Source organism: Leucopleurus acutus (assembly GCF_964270905.1).
Source record: "Leucopleurus acutus genome assembly, chromosome: 10".
In the NCBI taxonomy this organism is placed as follows: domain Eukaryota; kingdom Metazoa; phylum Chordata; class Mammalia; order Artiodactyla; family Delphinidae; genus Leucopleurus; species Leucopleurus acutus.
Window position 1 is genome coordinate 46915400 of NC_139153.1, and position 17992 is coordinate 46933391.

Here is a 17992-nt window from a genome sequence, read left to right on the forward strand (position 1 = left end):
ATCAATCACTATATTTTCAGCCCAATCTCTTAGGTTTACATTCATTACATGACACAGTAATATTTAATCATATCCTTGAGATTCTGTAGCATTGGAAATCCACGGAAATGAATATTATTTATTATACTTAAAAAGAGGTTTTCCATTTTAACAATTTACTAGTAATTAAAAATGAAAGTAATTTAAAAAAAGCCACACTGTAAGTACTCAATGATGGTTTCCTCAATCTCAAATCTAACACACAGAGGACAACTTCAAAGCCAAAGGACTAGAATTTAATAACAGAAAAAGGCACAAGGGGATGGGGCTGTGACCCATCATCTAATTACTGACTCATTCATTTGACAAGTTCATTCATTCAACAAATATGAATTCTGTGTCTGGAGTAATCCTGTCTCTAAGATGCTTCTAGTCTGTAGTCACAGACAAACATCTTTGATCTTGATGAAGCCAAAAATATAGTCTTTTAATATCTCAGAACATTTGGTATATATATTAAAAAAAAGTTAAATAGATGCATAACTAACAGCTCACGCACTTACCTGGAGAAGGAAGACCTGCTCTCACACACATCAGCCCTCAAGGCAATGTAATTACTAATCTAGTACAGAATCTGAGATTGGAACTCTTAGAACTTTGAATAACTTACCAGAATGTATCTTTCTTTTCTTCTTAAACATATAGCCTTAAGCGTTCTGAAATCTCTAGAATAATTTATTATAGGGTGAATTTTTTTCTTTACAAATACAGACATATTTTAATGACATATGTATACATGGTCCAAAGCACAGGGCATCCCTTCCACCATACAGTGAACCTGAGGTCCTTCTCTGTGGAATAGATCTCTGCTCCCAGGCCCCTTCTGCCCACACTGTTTCTCATCTACTCCTATGGTGACTAGGAGAATGCTACACTTTATTCTGTTTCATGTCCTTTTCAGGAATTTCCACAGGTGAAAATGAATCTGGTTCTAATTTGGCCATGTCTTATACAAATTTTAAATTTTGCCTAGAAGGCCAGGGGAATGAGAAAAGTAGCAATTTATACAGATTGTTTACTAGGGAGACAAAAATGATCAGAGGCTTTCTAGAGCTTTTAGTGAAGCATCTTACTTTAACGTCTGGATGCCTCCGTGAACCTTAAATCATTTTTTCTCTAGTGAAAACAAAAGACGCAGAGAAAAGAAAACCCTAACCAACAGTGGTTAAGGACAGGATTGTTCCAGAGTCTGAATCTGTGCAAAGTACAAACTACTTTAGAATTCTATCTGGCTTGATTTGGGGTTATTTTATGGTCTTTTGGGAGCCACCCTCTTTTACTGATATCAATCACAGTCTTTAAAAAAAAAAAATAGGATTCGTGCTTCATCAAGGCTACGTATAGAGTCCTTCTAAAGTGCTCATATGTAATTCCTCAGAATGCATTCTCTTCCCTAGTGATCCCAGAAAGGAATATGACCTAACTGTTTCCATTTTTGCCCGAGTACCTATTTTAAGATTCCTCTTTTTTTGTCCAAGGACATCATTTGTCATTTACTTAATATATTAGCTTCTGAACTATGTATGCGTCAACAAACTCAGTTTGATTAAGTGGAGATTTAGTCAGAGTCGACTGGGCATCAGGCCCTGTGCTGGGTGAGGAGATGCAGGGGTGAGGAAGGCATCACCTGGCCAAGGGCAGAGGGGCGGATACACAGAAATGGGCACCAGGACCCTCTGTCACACAGCAGAGGGCCGCTCTCCCGAGGAGGGAGGGTCTATGCCACTGACGGTGGAGAAGAGGTGTCTGGGTGGTCAGGGTTACGCTACAGCAGGGGTGCTTGGGGGATCCATGAGCAGTGCAATCCTGCTAGACCCAAAAGTAAGGGAGAAGTGACAGCAGACGGGGAGGGGGAAGGGTAAGCTGGGACGACGTGAGAGAGTGGCATGGACATATCTACACTACCAGATGTAAAATAGATAGCTAGTGGGAAGTAGCCGCATAGCACAGGGAGATCAGCTCGGTGCTTTGTGACCACCTAGAGGGGTGGGATAGGGAGGGAGACGCAAGAGGGAGAGGATACAGGGATATATGTACACATACGGCTGATTCACTCTTTTATACGGCAGAAACTAACACAACGCTGTAAAGCAACTATACTCCAATAAAGATGTTAAAAAAAAAAAAAAGAAGTGACAGCAGAAGGGACTCAGGAGGTGCACAGGAGCCAGTATTTGTTGGTGCATTAATCACTTTGAAGACAGTTATCATTTATGAATTAGAGAGAAATCTACTGTGTGAAAAATCAAGTGCAAATAAATGGCTAATAGACCCCACCTCCGAGAACTGCTGTTAGGAGTCACAGCCCACGCGGAAGGCTTAGAATGGTGCCTGGCTCACGTGCCCTCCCACTGCGTGCCATCTGTTACCGCCCCTGTCATCATTACTGCCCGGCTGTGTTCGGGTCATGAAAACAGGTAGGACTGCTGCAAAGGTGCAATTCTGATTTGCCATCCCATCTGGTTTTATGGTACCATTTTATCCCAGAATTCCCTCCTGGTTTGCCCAGTGATGCAGGGCACTCAAGCCTGAGGTGGTCCTCCTCCTCCAGCACCAAACTCATCTCCCCGCCGCTGCCCTGTTTCACACTGCGTGTCTTATGCTGTGTCACTGCAGCCTCACTCTGCCCATGTGTGCTACGACTGTTTGGGGAGATTATGAAACAGGAGGGTCAAGCCACTTGCCCTGAAGCTGCATAGGGCTGTGAGACAAACTCCCGACACAGGAGAGAGGGAGACGCCAGCTTAGAGGGGCCACTTGAACTCTGGCAACACTGTGGACTTCAGTTTACCTTTACTTTGAGCTTACTAGGCGGGGGCTGACTGGAGGCCCTGGGAAATGAACCATCCCCTCCCCAAGGACCGAGGCTCCGGCACTGCCTGCCACTGGCTTTCTCAGAAGCCAATTCTTTATCTGGATTCAAGATGGCATTCCGAACTACAAGTTGGCAGATCAACATGTGATTACATATTGAAAGGTCAAATACTTCAGCATCCTCATTCTATGTTGTGAAACTCCTAACTTTCCATTAAAAATGCGTATCTAGCTACCATAACTTGATAGCACAAATAGGCAGGGAGAGAAAGCTTCAGAAGCTCTTGGGAAATGTTGGAAATAGTTTAAATACACTTAACCCTAGCAAACAAAGACATTACATAATGTAGGCTGGCCCAACGGGCTTGCTGGTCAAGGGTCTCACGTTTGATTGGAAGCCCTTGAGGGCCATAATTCGCGATGTGGTGTCTTCTTAGAGTCCTTATCTGTTCTTTCAACTGACTTCTGAGGCTGTTCTCCTTCTCAAAGGCTCCATCTGGACCAGCTCCCTGGCCTCTGTGGGTGCTTGGCTCCCGAGAGGGCTGGCTGCCCAGAGGTATGGCTGTACTGAAGATGTTGTGTCCTTGTGCTCCAGGCCATCCAGGGAGCAAATGGTACCTGGATAAGACTCCTTTCTATTTTTAACTGGATCTTAAAACTACTGAGAGCTGAATACATCAATTTGCAAAGAAATAAAAGGGCATCACTAGGATGATATTTACTGTCTAGAATTCTCTGTAAAGGTCTCGCTAACTGAAGTCTAATCATTTGAAGATGCCCTTTGCAAAGCAAACAATTTTATTTTCCCCAGTTCGCCTCTCACCTTCAAGTATATCTCATTTGCTTATATATTTAGAAATGCCACAGTTTCCCATCTGACACTGAAAAAATAACTGCCCTGGGTACCCTTCCTCTCCATGTTCGTTCCCACACTCACCACGGCCCCCTCCCTGCCATGAGCTGGAGGAATAGCCAGGACCACAGAGCACTTCCCCCAGTGGGCTCCACGGCTCCTGCATTGGGATCACTTGGGTGCTGGGTCAAACACGTGCATTTCTGGCCCTTCCCACTGACCTTCATTTTATGAAACAAAAAAGCTGAGGTGCAAAGACACTACCCAACTCATTCCCTGTGGCAGGACTTGGCCCAGAACTTGCTTGCCTGACGGCGCTTGGGATCCGTCTCTGCTGGGAGGTAGGGGTTGAGGGAAGGGCTGTGGAGCAATGGGAGGAGTTTTGAAAATGTAGGTATCTGGGCTCCACTGGAGTTTCAGGGGACCAGTCTTCATGGTGTGTGGCCCGGCCTCATGCATTTTTTGCAAGTTCTACTTTCAAGATGCACAGCCTGATTTAAGAACTGTCCAATGACTTACATTTCCCAATCACATTCTGCCCATAAAATGGGAACTGAGTTGAAAGGTAGCAATTCAAAGACAAATTGAACATAATACAGTAATTATTCATGAGTAATCATTTCTATTGACAAGCTTGTCGTCAATTTCTAGTCACCTACCAGTGAAAGCGTCTGGGGACAGGCTAGGCATTCATGGGATCTATTCTTAAATATGTTTTCCGTGACTCCATTTTTGATCACGGTCCACAACTGACCAGAAGACGTGGCAGAAGCTCTCTCTGCCTTTGGTCCATGGGAATAGCCCCGTGAGGTGAGGCTCCACTGGTTTACGAAGCAGATAGTTAAATGTCAGAGTTAAAAAACAATAAAATAAAAAGCAAAGAAAAAATTCTATATCCTAGAAATGACACTAGTTGAGCAAGTAAACTGAAGACACGCCAGTGAATTTGCGTTTTTGAAAAGCACAGAGTGGGTGACCTTCCATACCTAGGACCTTTCAGACTTTTCAGGACCTCTGAACAGTGAGACTAAAGAGGAAATGTGAAGCAAATCTTTGTCTCCGACTGGCAGCAGCATGAACTTGGGTGGCCCGGGCAGCAGTGTCAACCATGCAGCAAAGCCCTGGGCCCGCAGGAGAGAGTGAGCAAAAGAAGACCTTCTGTCCAGGTTTTACTCTGGACCTTTTATTCTCAGATTGTAATTTTAACAAAAACAAGCAGTGGCGGTAGGTGGGGAGAGGAAAGCTTTTCCTGGGTTTGCAGTCAAGGCCCTAGGAAACCACAAGTACTCATCATGGCCTCCTGCCTACTTGATGGATCTGAGACACTGGAGCTGCACGTGCCCAAATTTAAGTCACTTATTAGCACAAGCCAGGAACACCCTTCTATGGAGGCATTTGATAAATATACTGAGTGGACACGTATTGGACATCTCTGTCCCACCAGAACCTTAACAGCAAAATCGACACCAAAATCACGTTTTCTTAGAAGGGGATGTCAATCAGAGAATCACATCTACGTCCTCAGGAGAAAACACCCCAAAGAGACTTAAGATCACTTAGATTTTTTTTCTTTTTATATACTGTAAGATAGAATTTTGGTTAATGTTTCATTTCCCAGTGAAGATGACCGTCAACAAAACTTGTCGTCGACCTTGGACTTTGCTTTACTGTCAGGTGGGGTGTATCTGAAGATACGGGAATCTAGGAGCTGAGATGCCTTGGGAGGTTATTTAGTCACATGCATAGTAAACACTAATATCCACCAGCCCCTCCAAAGCAAACATGATGGCTCTGAAGTAGGACTTTCAGGTAAATGTGTTTAGTAACAAGAGACACGTTAGTCATATCCAACATCGAGAAAGACCCTTTGCTTTTTAGACAAATACATGGCAGGGTGAAATCCTGAGTGAGAGGAGAGGAAAGCTTTCCTAACATGAAGCAAGATCTTGCCTTGACCTGGAGCGAAGGTGTGTACGTGGCCAGCCTGCCCCAATCTCTAAAACCTCACTAGAAATGTAATCAGTGGAGAAACCTGATTTACCAAAGCTCTTCCAGAGACAATGCTGTTCAATTAAAAACAATTTTTTTTGCTTACATAACCCTTAAAATTTCTGGACGCCAAATGCCCTCCCACACGATTTTAAGTTGACATCTAAAATTTTCATCATAAATTAAATAGTTGCAAAAATATATTTTCTAGCATACTGTAAATATTGACACTTAAAAATAAACTATGAGGTCACTCTTTTAAAGATATCCAAGAAATGCTAAACATTATAGTGACGTGATATCCACCATCACCCATTCAAAAGATACATGAATGCTCTGAATTAATAGTAAAAATTTTGGTTTTCCTTCTTTTTCTTCTTTGAAGTAATATTTTCTTTCCACTTCTCCCAAAGAATCTTAACTTAATAAATTTTTGTTTTGCTTGAAAGTCTTCATCAATCTCTTTCTAATACTTTGCTGCAATCATTAGATGCTCAAAATTGAAACTTAAGAAGCCTTTAAAATTCCCTATGACCAGAAGTGTCACGATAGGTATTTAAAATCTTCTTCTGGACTGACTGATCATTACAATTATTACTGGTGCATAAATGATAATAATTATATAAACAGAGTATACATTTTGATAAACATTGAACATAAATTTCTAGCTATATTTTGGAAATGCATTTCTTAAGGGGATGGAGGGCAGGAGATTGGGGTGTCTTTATCGAATGCAGCTTAGCCCGACACCTCCATTTTGAAAGGTTCTGTTACTTGGTTGGGGGGGTAACTCTGGGGACAAGGCACATGGTAGGGTTCCAAATGGTGAGAGGTGTGGCTTCCTTCTGCAATGTGGAAGAAGGATCCTTGTGAGAGGTGAGGAGGTGTGGCCACGGACAGCCAGGAGGGACCAGCAGGACGCCCGAGCGCGCTCAGGCGGTTATGTTCAGGAAAGAGGACTCATCTAAGCTGAGAATCTCAACATTGAGGCCCTCATAACAGTCTGTGTTCCTCGCAGAGTCTAAGGAACGTTAGACTGTTTGGAACCTCCCCGTCCGTCCTACCTCTCTGCCCTCTCCTCCAAGTGAGAGCTGAGCACATTATTTCCCCAGTTTGTCCAATTTATCTTTTCAATTTCCTTTTTTTTTCTGTGGTACAGAAGTTTAAAATTTTCTTGTATCTTACTGTATCAATATTTTCCTTTATAAATTCGGGGATTTGTGTCCTGATTAGAAAGGCATTTCCCACTGGAAGAAGTACCCATGCTTTTTAATAGACCTTTTGTGGTTTAAGTTTTTTACGTTTAAATTTCTCAACCATCTGAACTTTGTTGGGTGGAGGGGAGAGAGGTACATAAGAAATGAGGTCGAATCAAGTGTAATAATTTTCCCAAACAACTGTTTGTCATCATCAAACCATGTAACAAACAATCTTTCTTTTTTCCTACTGACATAAAACGTCACTTTTACCATAAAGTCCTATTTTTATTTGGGTCCATTTATGGAATCTCTGATCTATTCCACTGACCTGTCCGTTTCTCCCCGCATTCAAAATGGACTTAATTGCCATGACGATTGAATTATTCAAAATACACTTTAATACGGCAGAGCTAGAGGCCTCATTTTCCTTCTTTTTCAGAAGTTTCCTTGCTATTCTCAAATGTTTATTCCTATATAATTGACTTGGCATTACATTTTCACAAGATTGAATCTTTTGATCCCAGTAGAGTTTAAAAAATATTCTTCACATTGATTATCCACATAGTTTTCATAAATTACCACCTACAGATTTTATTTTGGTTTCTTCTGTAAATGGGACTTTTCTCTCAATAATATTCTCAAGCTGGTTACTATTTTTTTGAAAGGAAACATGATTTTAGACAAACTTTACAACCTGCTTCTTTTCAAATTTTCCTGTTGTTGTAAGAATTTATCTTGTGACTTTTAAACACATAATCTTATAATCTTCAAGTAACGATAACGTTGCCTCTTCCGGGTTCCTTGAACTTATCTCTTCCTCTTGTGTAACTACATTGATTACGCCTCCAGAACCATGCTAAACGTCAGTAGTGATAATGGGTCTCCTGACACTGTTGTGAATGTTGCTGGTGTTTCACTACTGAGCATGACGCTGCATTTCCATCTAAGAGACAAACACACTGGTGAGCCCACAGGCCCAGAGCCCACAGGCCCTACAGTTAGGAAACACAGCTAATTCAGTCTCCTCACCCACTGTGACAAACATCAGAACAGCCAACGCGGTGGACCCGGGGTTCTCCCTCTTCTCTGTACTCTGATCACAAGTCTTATTCTGCTGGGCTCACCCCACCTAATCAGGGTCAGGTTCTGCCCCAGTGTGGGGTTCCCCTATCTGGAGCACCACCCTTGAAGCCCTGGCTTCTATCAGAAGGTTGGCTTGAGTGGGTCCTCTTCAAGGTTTTTTTTTCTCCCAATTCCCCGAATATAAAAGGAAGAATTCCTGTAAAAGGTGGTTTGGAAGCATACGGGACTGCGTGGGTCAGAGAGGTCCTGGACCCAGAGCTTGTCCCCTCAGATGACTCTGCCTTATTGATTTTCTCATTTGTTACATTCCTATGTATGACCGCAGATGACCAGCTCTGGGCATCTAGGGATCTTTTGTCTCCCGACTCCCGTTCTGTTACAGGTAGAAAATCACCAAAACGGTGAGCTCCAGCATGGCTTTTTAAATTCTCTCTTCCTTTTGGGGGCAGGGGTGGGGGGGGATCCTTTGGTATAATGTGTAAATCATCAGGAAGAGGATTCTACCTCCACGGCATTTTTTGCTGCTTCTGCCCACACTTTCCCGTTCTCTCTCGTGCTCTGTGAGATATTATTCAGGATTCCAATTCCTCACTTCTCCTCCCCTAATGTTTCTGTAGAAGGTAGACTTGGGAACTGTGGACCTGCCCCAGGGAGATTCTTGGAAATCTCTGTCTGGTTCTTTTGCTGAATGCCAGCTCTAGTCTTCATTTAACATTGCTTGAATATTTTTGTTTTGCTTAGTTTAGTTCTTTAAACCTATTTGTTGCTCATATTATTAGGAATTTGGTTTTGTTATGCCATCCTAAACTGGAATCTTCTCTAAAAAGACAAACAACCCAATCAAAAAATGGGCAGAAGACCTAAATAGACATTTCTCCAAAGAAGACATACAGATGGCCAAGAGACACATGAAAAGATGCTCAACATCGCTAATTATCAGAGAAATGCAAATCAAAACTACAACGAGATATCACCTCATACCGGTCAGAATGGCCATCAGCAAAAAGCCTATAAACAGGGGCTTCCCTGGTGGCGCAGTGGTTAAGAATCCGCCTGCCAATGCAGGGGGCACGGGTTCAAGCCCTGGTCCAGGAAGATCCCACATGCTGCAGAGCAACTAAGCCTGTGTGCCACAACTACTGAGCCCGCGCGCCTAGAGCCCGTGCTCCGCAACAAGAGCAGCCACCGCAATGAGAAGCCTGTGCACCACAACGAAGAGTAGCACCCGCTCGCCACAACTAAAGAAAGCCCAGGCGCAGCAACAAAGACCTAATGCAGCCAAAAATTAATTAATTAATTAATTTTTTAAAAAGATACACACACCCCTGTGTTCATAGCAGCACTATTTACAATAGCCAAAACATGGAAACAACCAAAATGTCCATTGAAAGATGAATGGATAAAGAAGATGTGGTCCATATATACAATGGACTATCACTCAGCAATTAAAAGAATTAAATAATGCCATTTGCAGCAACATGCATGGACCTGGAGATTATCATACTAAGTCAAGTAAGTCAGAGAAAGACAAAGATATGATCTCACTTATATGCAGAATCCAAAAAAATAAAATGATACAAATGAACTTATTTACAAAACAGAAACAGACTCACAGATTTAGAAAACAAATTTATGGTTACCAAAGGGGAAAGGTAGGCGGAGGGATAAATTGGGAGTTTGGGGATTGACATATACACACTACTATATTTAAAATACATAACCAACAAGGACCTACTGTATAGCACAGAGAACTCTGCTCAATATTCTGTAATAACCTAAATGGGAAAAGAATCTGAAAAAGAATAGATATATGGATATGTGTAACTGAATCGGGTTGCTGTACACCTAAAACAAACAACATTGTAAATCAACTATACTCCAATATGAAATAAAAATTAAAAAAAAATAAACACAACTGAGGGACTTCCCTGGTGGCACAGTGGTTAAGAATCCGCCTGCCAATGCAGGGGACACAGGTCCGAGCCCTGGTGTGGGAAGATCCCACATGCTGCGGAGCACCTAAGCCTGTGAGCCACAACTACTAAGCCTGTGCTCTAGAGCCCATGAGAAACAACTACTGAGCCCACGTGCCACAACTACTGAAGCATGCGCGCCTAGAACCTGCGCTCCACAACAAGAGAAGCCACCGCAATGAGAAGCCCGCGCACTGCAACGAAGAGTAGGCCCCGCTCGCCGCAATTCGAGAAAAGCCCGCGTACAGCAACGAAGACCCAACGCAGCCAAAAATAAGATAAATGAGTAAAAATTTAAAAACTGGAATCTTCTATACTTATTTAAACTGGTAACTTCAAGGCTGAGGTAAAAGCTGAGAGTGAGTTCTCTGACTTATGTTTCCTGGCATTTGCTAAAGAAATACATTTTTATTTTCAGGACAGTTGCCCTTACCTGCTGCTTGAGCGCCTCCAAAGACTCAAATTCCAACCTGGCCAGTTTCATCTGGATATGCCGCGGCTTATCAGGTATGGCAAATGCAAGGATGAACTTCAAAGCCAGGAGTGCGTGCTGAAAACACGAAAGAGCACACGTTACAGGGACACGTTAGACCGTGTGGGCGAGGAGACAAATTAGCACCTCAACACCGCGATCCTTCTCGTTAATCTTGGGTCACTTCTAATTACTGGCCTGGGATGTATCACAGATCAACCAGGTCCATGAGTTATATTTAATCCATCCCACTGTGGCCCATTCAAGAATTATGGACTTACTTTGCTTTATTCTTTTAAAATCAGTTATTCCCTTAAAATGATACCATATGCTACTCTCAGTGAAAAATAAAGTTTATTCTGAGAAGTCTCCCACCAAATGCTTTTTTTTAATGCATGTCTTAATCCCCAATGTATTCAGTGTGCAACGTGTGCAGAGCCAAACGCTGCTCTTTGTGTAACAACATCCTCCCCTGTGCTGTAGTTCAGGCTGAGTTACGTGGAACGTGCATGTGCCTTTTGGTGCCTTGTATCCTCTGCATCCCCAGTAGTGTCTGGTGCAGTTTCTTTCATGAAATGACAATCAATAAATATTGATGAGTTGATCGACTGTAATGTGCTACCTTGTGTTGCGGACTCCACATATTGTGAGGCAGAAATGCATACAGAAATGGAGAGTGTATCCTTTATATTATGTAAAATGTATCCTTTATAACATGGGAAACTTAGAACCTGGCTATTTTATTTCCCTTCTACACCAACACCATACAGAGGTTTTCTAACATAATAATATGAGGTTTATAATTATGCTCCTTTCTCTGCAGAAATAAGCCAACAGGACTGCTTCCCCTGGCAAGCCTGCTCCTCAGATGCACAGCCTCGACTCGATGCTTCTCTGATTCTGCCTCCATCCTGTGACCCAGGATCAAGACCCACAGGAAGCTGAATGATCCTTAAAGTTGCCTCTTTGATGACAGCATGAATTACTAAATATTAAAGGCTGGATAATACATTTTAAAGGTAGGAAATAATTAAAAGGCATTAAGAAAATCAGTGAAGGAGATGGAACAGGCTGTAAGAAATGTTGCACTGAATTATTGACAGAAAAGGAAGACAGCTGAAAAAAAATAAGTGAATTCCTTACTGTGATATTTTCAAAAGGGGGATAAAGGATAAATAACATGTGGACATCTCCTGGGAGAAGCATGAAATAATGAAGGAAATCAACATCGTGCCGGAACAAGCAATAATTCAATACAAAAACTTGAAAACCGGCAGAACCCCAGGGAAGGCCAGGCACTGCCTGGTATTAGCAGGAGATCTGGAGCGGACCAGGGATGGGCAGTCAGGCACTGGAAGATACTGATTAGGTGTCTACAGTGTGAAAACAAGAAGAGAAAACAGATGACATCATGTGTTATAATTCTGAACTAAGTGAACTGAATTAACAGGAACCTGGAGATAATCAACAAAGAACAAATGAATAATTTAGAAAGAGCTATACTGTGTCATTATTTCATTCCACTGGAGCACTGAGATATCACTTTATATAAGACTTAACCTCTTCAGTAGAATTGTTAGACAAGAAATAAACAAATTAGTGAATGGAAAGAAATCCGTATTTTTCAGAAACTGTGTGTCCTCAAGTTGCCAGAGCCCCACCGTGACCCGGTCACTGGCCCCATCCCATCTCTCTTAGCAAATCTGTCCCCATTTTCTCTTCTCTGGAGTCTCGGGAGGAATTACTGAGAAAGGAGACCCTGTCAAGCACTTCCCTTACAGGGGACCTGTAAGATGTGTCAACTCTTCTTTGGGAACCAGGACTGGCTACTGGGTGACTGGGCAAGGCTGCCACAGACCTCGGTGCTCATAGTTTCCATAGGAAATGTTCATAAAGCTCTCTTGAATTGAAAAAACGTTGGTATTCATCAGACAGTTTTAGTTAAAACAGGAAGTCATTTTAACATGGTTAAAACACTTATGCAGCAACGAGCTTTTAGGAGTGGTTCTCTATGCTTTACTTCCCCCCAAATATTCTATAATAAATGCTTTTAAAAGCCCATATGGAGAGAAATCATTTTCTTTGGAACTACATTTGCAAAAAAGTTCCTAGTAGACCTGCTTATTTCAAGCTTTTCACGTCCCACGTAACAACCCCAGGGTCACGCTCCTTGAAGAGCCCCGCAAGCTGCAGAGCCGGCACTCGTCACTGGTTCCCACGCCACCAGAAGCCAGCAGGGCAGTAGCCCTGTGTCCATCGCTCCATTCGTGACTGCTGTGCTGGCCACTGCAGCGAAAGGGCTGATGTCCTGGTGCACAGTCTAGCTGGGGAGATGGGTAAGGACAGGCCATCACAACGCCACGCGGGAGTGTTACTGGCAGGGTACACACATGAGACCACGAGCGCTTGGACCAGCAGGTCAGAGAGGGCTTCCCGAAGAAATAAGTTTGAACAGAGACATGATGGATGAGAAGGAGTTAGCCAGGCAAGGAGAGGGGGCTGAAATGCTTCCAGAGAGAGGGCAAACGGCCAAAGGGATGGGGGCTGAAAAGGGAGGGGCTGCAGAGGCAACCAGGAGCCCGGGCACACAGGCAGCAGAGGAGGCGCTGAAAGCATGTACACAGGAATGACTCAATCAGATTTCTCTGTCTGTGGCAAGGGGCGTAGACGAGTGTGGAAGTGCAGGCAAGTGAGCAGGGTGACCTGAGTGTGCGTTAGAGCAGTGGGGCTGAAGCTCCAGGAGTGACTGGAGGGCTCGTTAGCAGCAGACTCGCCAGACGCCATGACTCACGCACTGAACTGATACGCACAGGACGGGGGGCAGGCCAGAGGGGAGAAGGGGTCTGCGCGGGCTGTGGATTTTCAGATGTCTGTGGAGTGTCTACGTGGACACGTCCAGCACGCAGTACGGTAGCGGAGGCAAGGAGGCAGAGATTTGGGTCACTGCTGTATGTGTGTAAGTGGCAGATAAAGCCATGGGAGTGGACGAGATTTGCAAGGCTGTGTGGTGAGACAGAGGAAAGACGAGATGGCAAGACGATGGCAGAGGATGGAAGTGGGGGAACCGAAACATGCATGACGAGCGAGGGAGAGGGGCCAGCAAGAAGCCTGATAAGCAGCAGGCGGCAACTGGCAGAAATCTAGGAGGTTCTGGAGTTTCAGAAGCAAAGGGGAGAGAAAGAAGCCAGTCAAGGAGGGTGTCGGAGGGTCAAGTACATGAAGCCTGAGGGGGAACATATAGGTTTATCCACCCGGAGGCCTCTGGTGACCCTGGTGGGAGTGGCTTCGGCTGAGTGGTCGCAGAAGCAGGACTCAGTGGGCTGGGAAGGGACTGGCAGGCAAGGCTGGAGGAGGGAGGTGCCGACCACAGGGTTCAGAGAGGCTTCCTGCAAAGGAGGGGTGAGGGACGAGGGGGCACCTGGACAGAGACCTGTGCTGGCCAGGTGTTTGTTCTTTAAAGGTATAAGTCCTAAACATGTTGAGATGCTTTGGGGATGGAACCAAGAGAATGGACACAGGTGAAGCTCCTGGAAGAAGTTCCACGGCACAGAGCCAGGCTGCTGGGCCAGGCAGGGGCTTAGCCATAAACAGGGGGTCTGGTGTGGTCCCTGTCGAGGAGAGAGAGCTGACCACGAGGGACAGAAGCATTTGAGGGCACTAATTTGAGACTTAAGAATTTTAAAACACATTTATTGCTTAGAATATGCAATTCAATACTTAAAAATGAGGAAGGAGAGGTGGGAATTACACATCGCGTTCTCACTTTTCTTTCACAGAGCTAATCGCAAATCATCATTAAATATCCTTTCCTCAAAACAGATAATCGTAATCTTCAGCAGAAAGAAAAAAGCGTCTCAGAGAACAAAATAAAAATGCCAACTTTCTTAACTAGATTGGAAGAAATATCAACATCTTCACAATGAAATTTTGTTTGGATGGTAGCACTTCGGGCAACCTCTTTATCCTTAGCCTTTAACAGACATGCATTACTTTTGTACGGGGTAAAAAACACTTATGTGAAAGAGAACGCAGCCCTGCCAGGCTCCTAACCCACCTGGCCACCACTGCCCACATGCCCAGTAAACAGACCCAGACCAAACAACCTGCAGCTCAGACAGTCTGGCTTTTAATCGGGAGTCCAAGAAGCTGGCAAAAGCAATCACACGTTCTGCAAATGACTGAGCACAAGGATGCAGGGCCAGACAGCTTCAGTGGTGGCCTTCGCCCACCTTACCTATCAAAACCTCGTCACACTGATTTTTTCCCCCCACTCTGCTACACTCTCAGAAGTTTCACCAATTTTAGGTTTATGCGGCGTAACACACACCATCTTTAAAAAGGGAAACTATTCTGGCAGCGTTAAGAAGCATCACTATTCACAGATACCTGTTAATTAATTAGCTGGCGTTAGCAAACACTCTCTCTCTGTCCTCCCCCTCCCCGATAACCTTGAGACCTTGGGGGTGGGGCGGGGAGGCAACACAGGGTAGCAGCTTCAAGGAAGAGGGGTAAAGAGAAGCAGAGAGGAACCAACATTGTCTGAATGATCAGGAAGGGATACATTACCCCCCCTCTTTCTTCTTAGCGGGTTCTTGTACCCAGGATCCAGAATTCAAGTTGAGCATCATGATGGATTTAAATAAGCTTTTGTAGTCTAGCCTAGAAACCTAAATAACATTTATAGCACCGTGCTTCAAAAGATTAATTTTTAAAATCTCGTTTATATTTTTCATACAGAAAATCTGTTTCAAGGCTGGGAACTACTTTACACTAACTGAACAGAGGAAAAAAATTGTGAAAAGAATTTTAGCTATTTTTACTTGTTTTCATAAATAAGAGAAAGCCTAAGATAAAATACAAATCTGCTCAGATTTGAAGAAAAACACACTCAAAATGAAGAGCTGGGTTGGCTTTTCATAGCCTCTTTATGAAAAGAGAAGACATTTTATGGGCCACGATTGTGATTCTTCACCAACGATCTTCCTTTAGAGTGAAACTCACAAAATTTATCCTAAACAAAGTAAAGGAGAAGAGAAACAGTGAGGGGTGGGGTGGGGAGATGGGCAGAATTTTTAAACTAATAAATACAAAGAGGTTGGCTACCCATGACAATATAGTTCAGGTAATGATTATAGGGTGTCTTGGTTGGGAAAGGGAAAAAAAAAGAACGGGACCAGAGAGAACTGACACTCAGAAGCTACATGTTTTCTGGTGCCAGCGGTAAAGTACTGCCCACTCCACGATCACTGTGTCGCTCACCTGTGGTCACTGCACGGCTGTCAGACTCTTGGGAGTCTCGTGCCAGGTGCACAGAGAGTGAGAGGAACCCTTTTATTTTAAAAAACTAGAAAATTCATGATATGATCAACAGTAGCAGCTGTGTTTGTAGCACTGTGTCCCCAACCCTGTCTCTTCTGAAATAGAATATGCAAATTAGAGTTGAATTCATGGAATTCTGAAAAGTTAATTTGATTTCTACAGTGGTAGGTCTGCCACATTACCCCTTTCCATTCAGAGCTCACTGAATGAAAGAAAAGGCCTTCAGAAAAGCATCCTCTGCTGATTATCGGACAAACTAAATGTGAAGTACCGATTAATAAGAAATGATGAATGAAGCTGAGATTGAAAAAAATTATGGAATTAGGCTCTTAAGGAAAAAAATAATCAGGGATTTTCATTTTAAGATGGTAGATCAAGCAGGCACATGTACTTCTTCTACCTCCCCAGGGTCCCCTGAAATGACAGAAATATAGTCTAAAAAGAACAAGACTGGAAAACGAGAGAATTTTCCAGAACTTCTGAATATAGAACTTATGGAGTGGAAAGTGCTGCTCAAGTCTCCTGAGACACAGGCAGGTCCTCCCAAAGGAGCCTCAGAAGAAGATGTCAGATTCAACCCCACAGAAGGAAAGGATTGGGGCAGGGAGTCAGCACCAAAGTGAACGCATTAAAGAACTACCTTCAGAAAAGCTGGGGCCATAGGAAGCCCTTTCTCATGCCACCTTGTAACAGACTGACTGCAAGTTCTACTCTTGCACTAAAGCCGAAAACCTGCCCTTTAAAGAAAGCATGTGATCTTCTGGGAGAGTGCCTTGTGTGGGGTTGCCAGGCCCAAGAGAGAAGCTGAGCCTAAGGTCATACCAGACTCTTATTTAAAGACTTGGAGACCAGAGTGATGTCAGCTGTATGACAGGATAGGAAGTCCCAAACCTTGTTCCCCCACAGAGACACTGACTTAAGAACAACATACAGTTCAAAAAGCCTTCATGAGAACTTCAGAAAACAGCTAAGAAGCTACAGTACTCTAGGGAAGCACAAAGCTAAAAACGGCTGCTTTAGAATGAGTAAGTGAGTAAGAAAAGCTGTTGGATTTCACCTATGGTAACCTTTCCTCCAAGCTGGCACAGCTCAGCACAATTGGGAGAGAACACCCAACTTGTGAATAGAGACGTGTAACATACTTTCAACGTACGTTCCATCTTTTCAAGGGACTTCCCTAGGAACCGGTTTCTGTCTCATTAGACTCAGGGCACTGGAGAGGATCCTGCATACTGTGGATGCCTGGGGGGGCCAATAAAAACAAAGGAGAGATTGCTGAAATACCAGAGAACCTGCAGTACTGAAGACAGAGACCAGAGGGAGGAAGAGATTACAAACTCCTAAAAAAGAAACCAGCCGACTTCCCTACTTGGGAAAATACATGCACAAGCCTAGAAAAGACACATCTCCAGAATGTTTGAGACATTCCCAGAATCTCTAGCTGGGCTGACTGATGGAGGTCTTTGCCTGTATGAAGCTAGTCTGTGAAGACTGGGAGAGATGGCTGTTTTTTCAACTGCCCATATCTCAGCAAAAAAATAAGGAACACTAACAAACAGAAATATGACACAATAAAGGAAAGTAATAAATCTCAAAAAAAGACCCTAAAGAAACAGAAATCTACGAAGTACATGACAAAGAATGCAAAACAATCATCTTAAAGAAGCTCAGTGAATTATAAGAGAACACAGACAAGGAACCGAAATCAGGAAAATGATGTGTGAACAAAATGAAAATACCAACAAAAAGATAGAAACTATTAAAAAAAAAAAAAGAACTAAACAAATTCTGGAACCGAAGAATGCAATAACTGAATTGAGAAGTTCACTATATGGGTTCAGCATCAAACTTGTTCAAGCAAAAGAAAGAATCCATGAACTCTAAGACAGGTCACCTGAAATTACTGAGTCAGAAGAGCAAAAAGAAAAACGAATCAAGAAAGATGAAGAAAGCTCAAGATACTTAATGACATCAGCAAGTATTACCAATATATGCATTATGGGAATCTCAGAAAGAGAAGAGAGAGAAAGAGGGAGAGAGCTTATTTGAAGAAATCACGGTCAAAACCTTCCCAAATGTGAGGAATGAATTGGACATCCAAATTCAAGAAACTCAAAAGACTCCAACTCAGATGAACCCAAAGAACCCCATACTGAGATACACTGTAATCAAACCATCAAAGGACAAAGAGAGAATCTTGAAAGTAGCAAGACTGTGTCACATCATGTACAAGGGAGCTACCGTAAGATTA

The 17992-nt window shown here is 43.3% G+C and overlaps 1 protein-coding gene across 1 annotated transcript in view; it reads right to left on the reverse strand.

Annotated features, from left to right (window-relative positions):
- Positions 1 to 17992, reverse strand: part of ANO10 (anoctamin 10) — a 220005-nt gene that overhangs the window by 46607 nt on the left and 155406 nt on the right. Inside the window, exon 12 of the mRNA XM_082849149.1 lies at positions 10384 to 10500. Coding sequence (XP_082705275.1) covers positions 10384 to 10500 — 117 coding nt within the window. The remainder of the gene's footprint in view (positions 1 to 10383; positions 10501 to 17992) is intronic.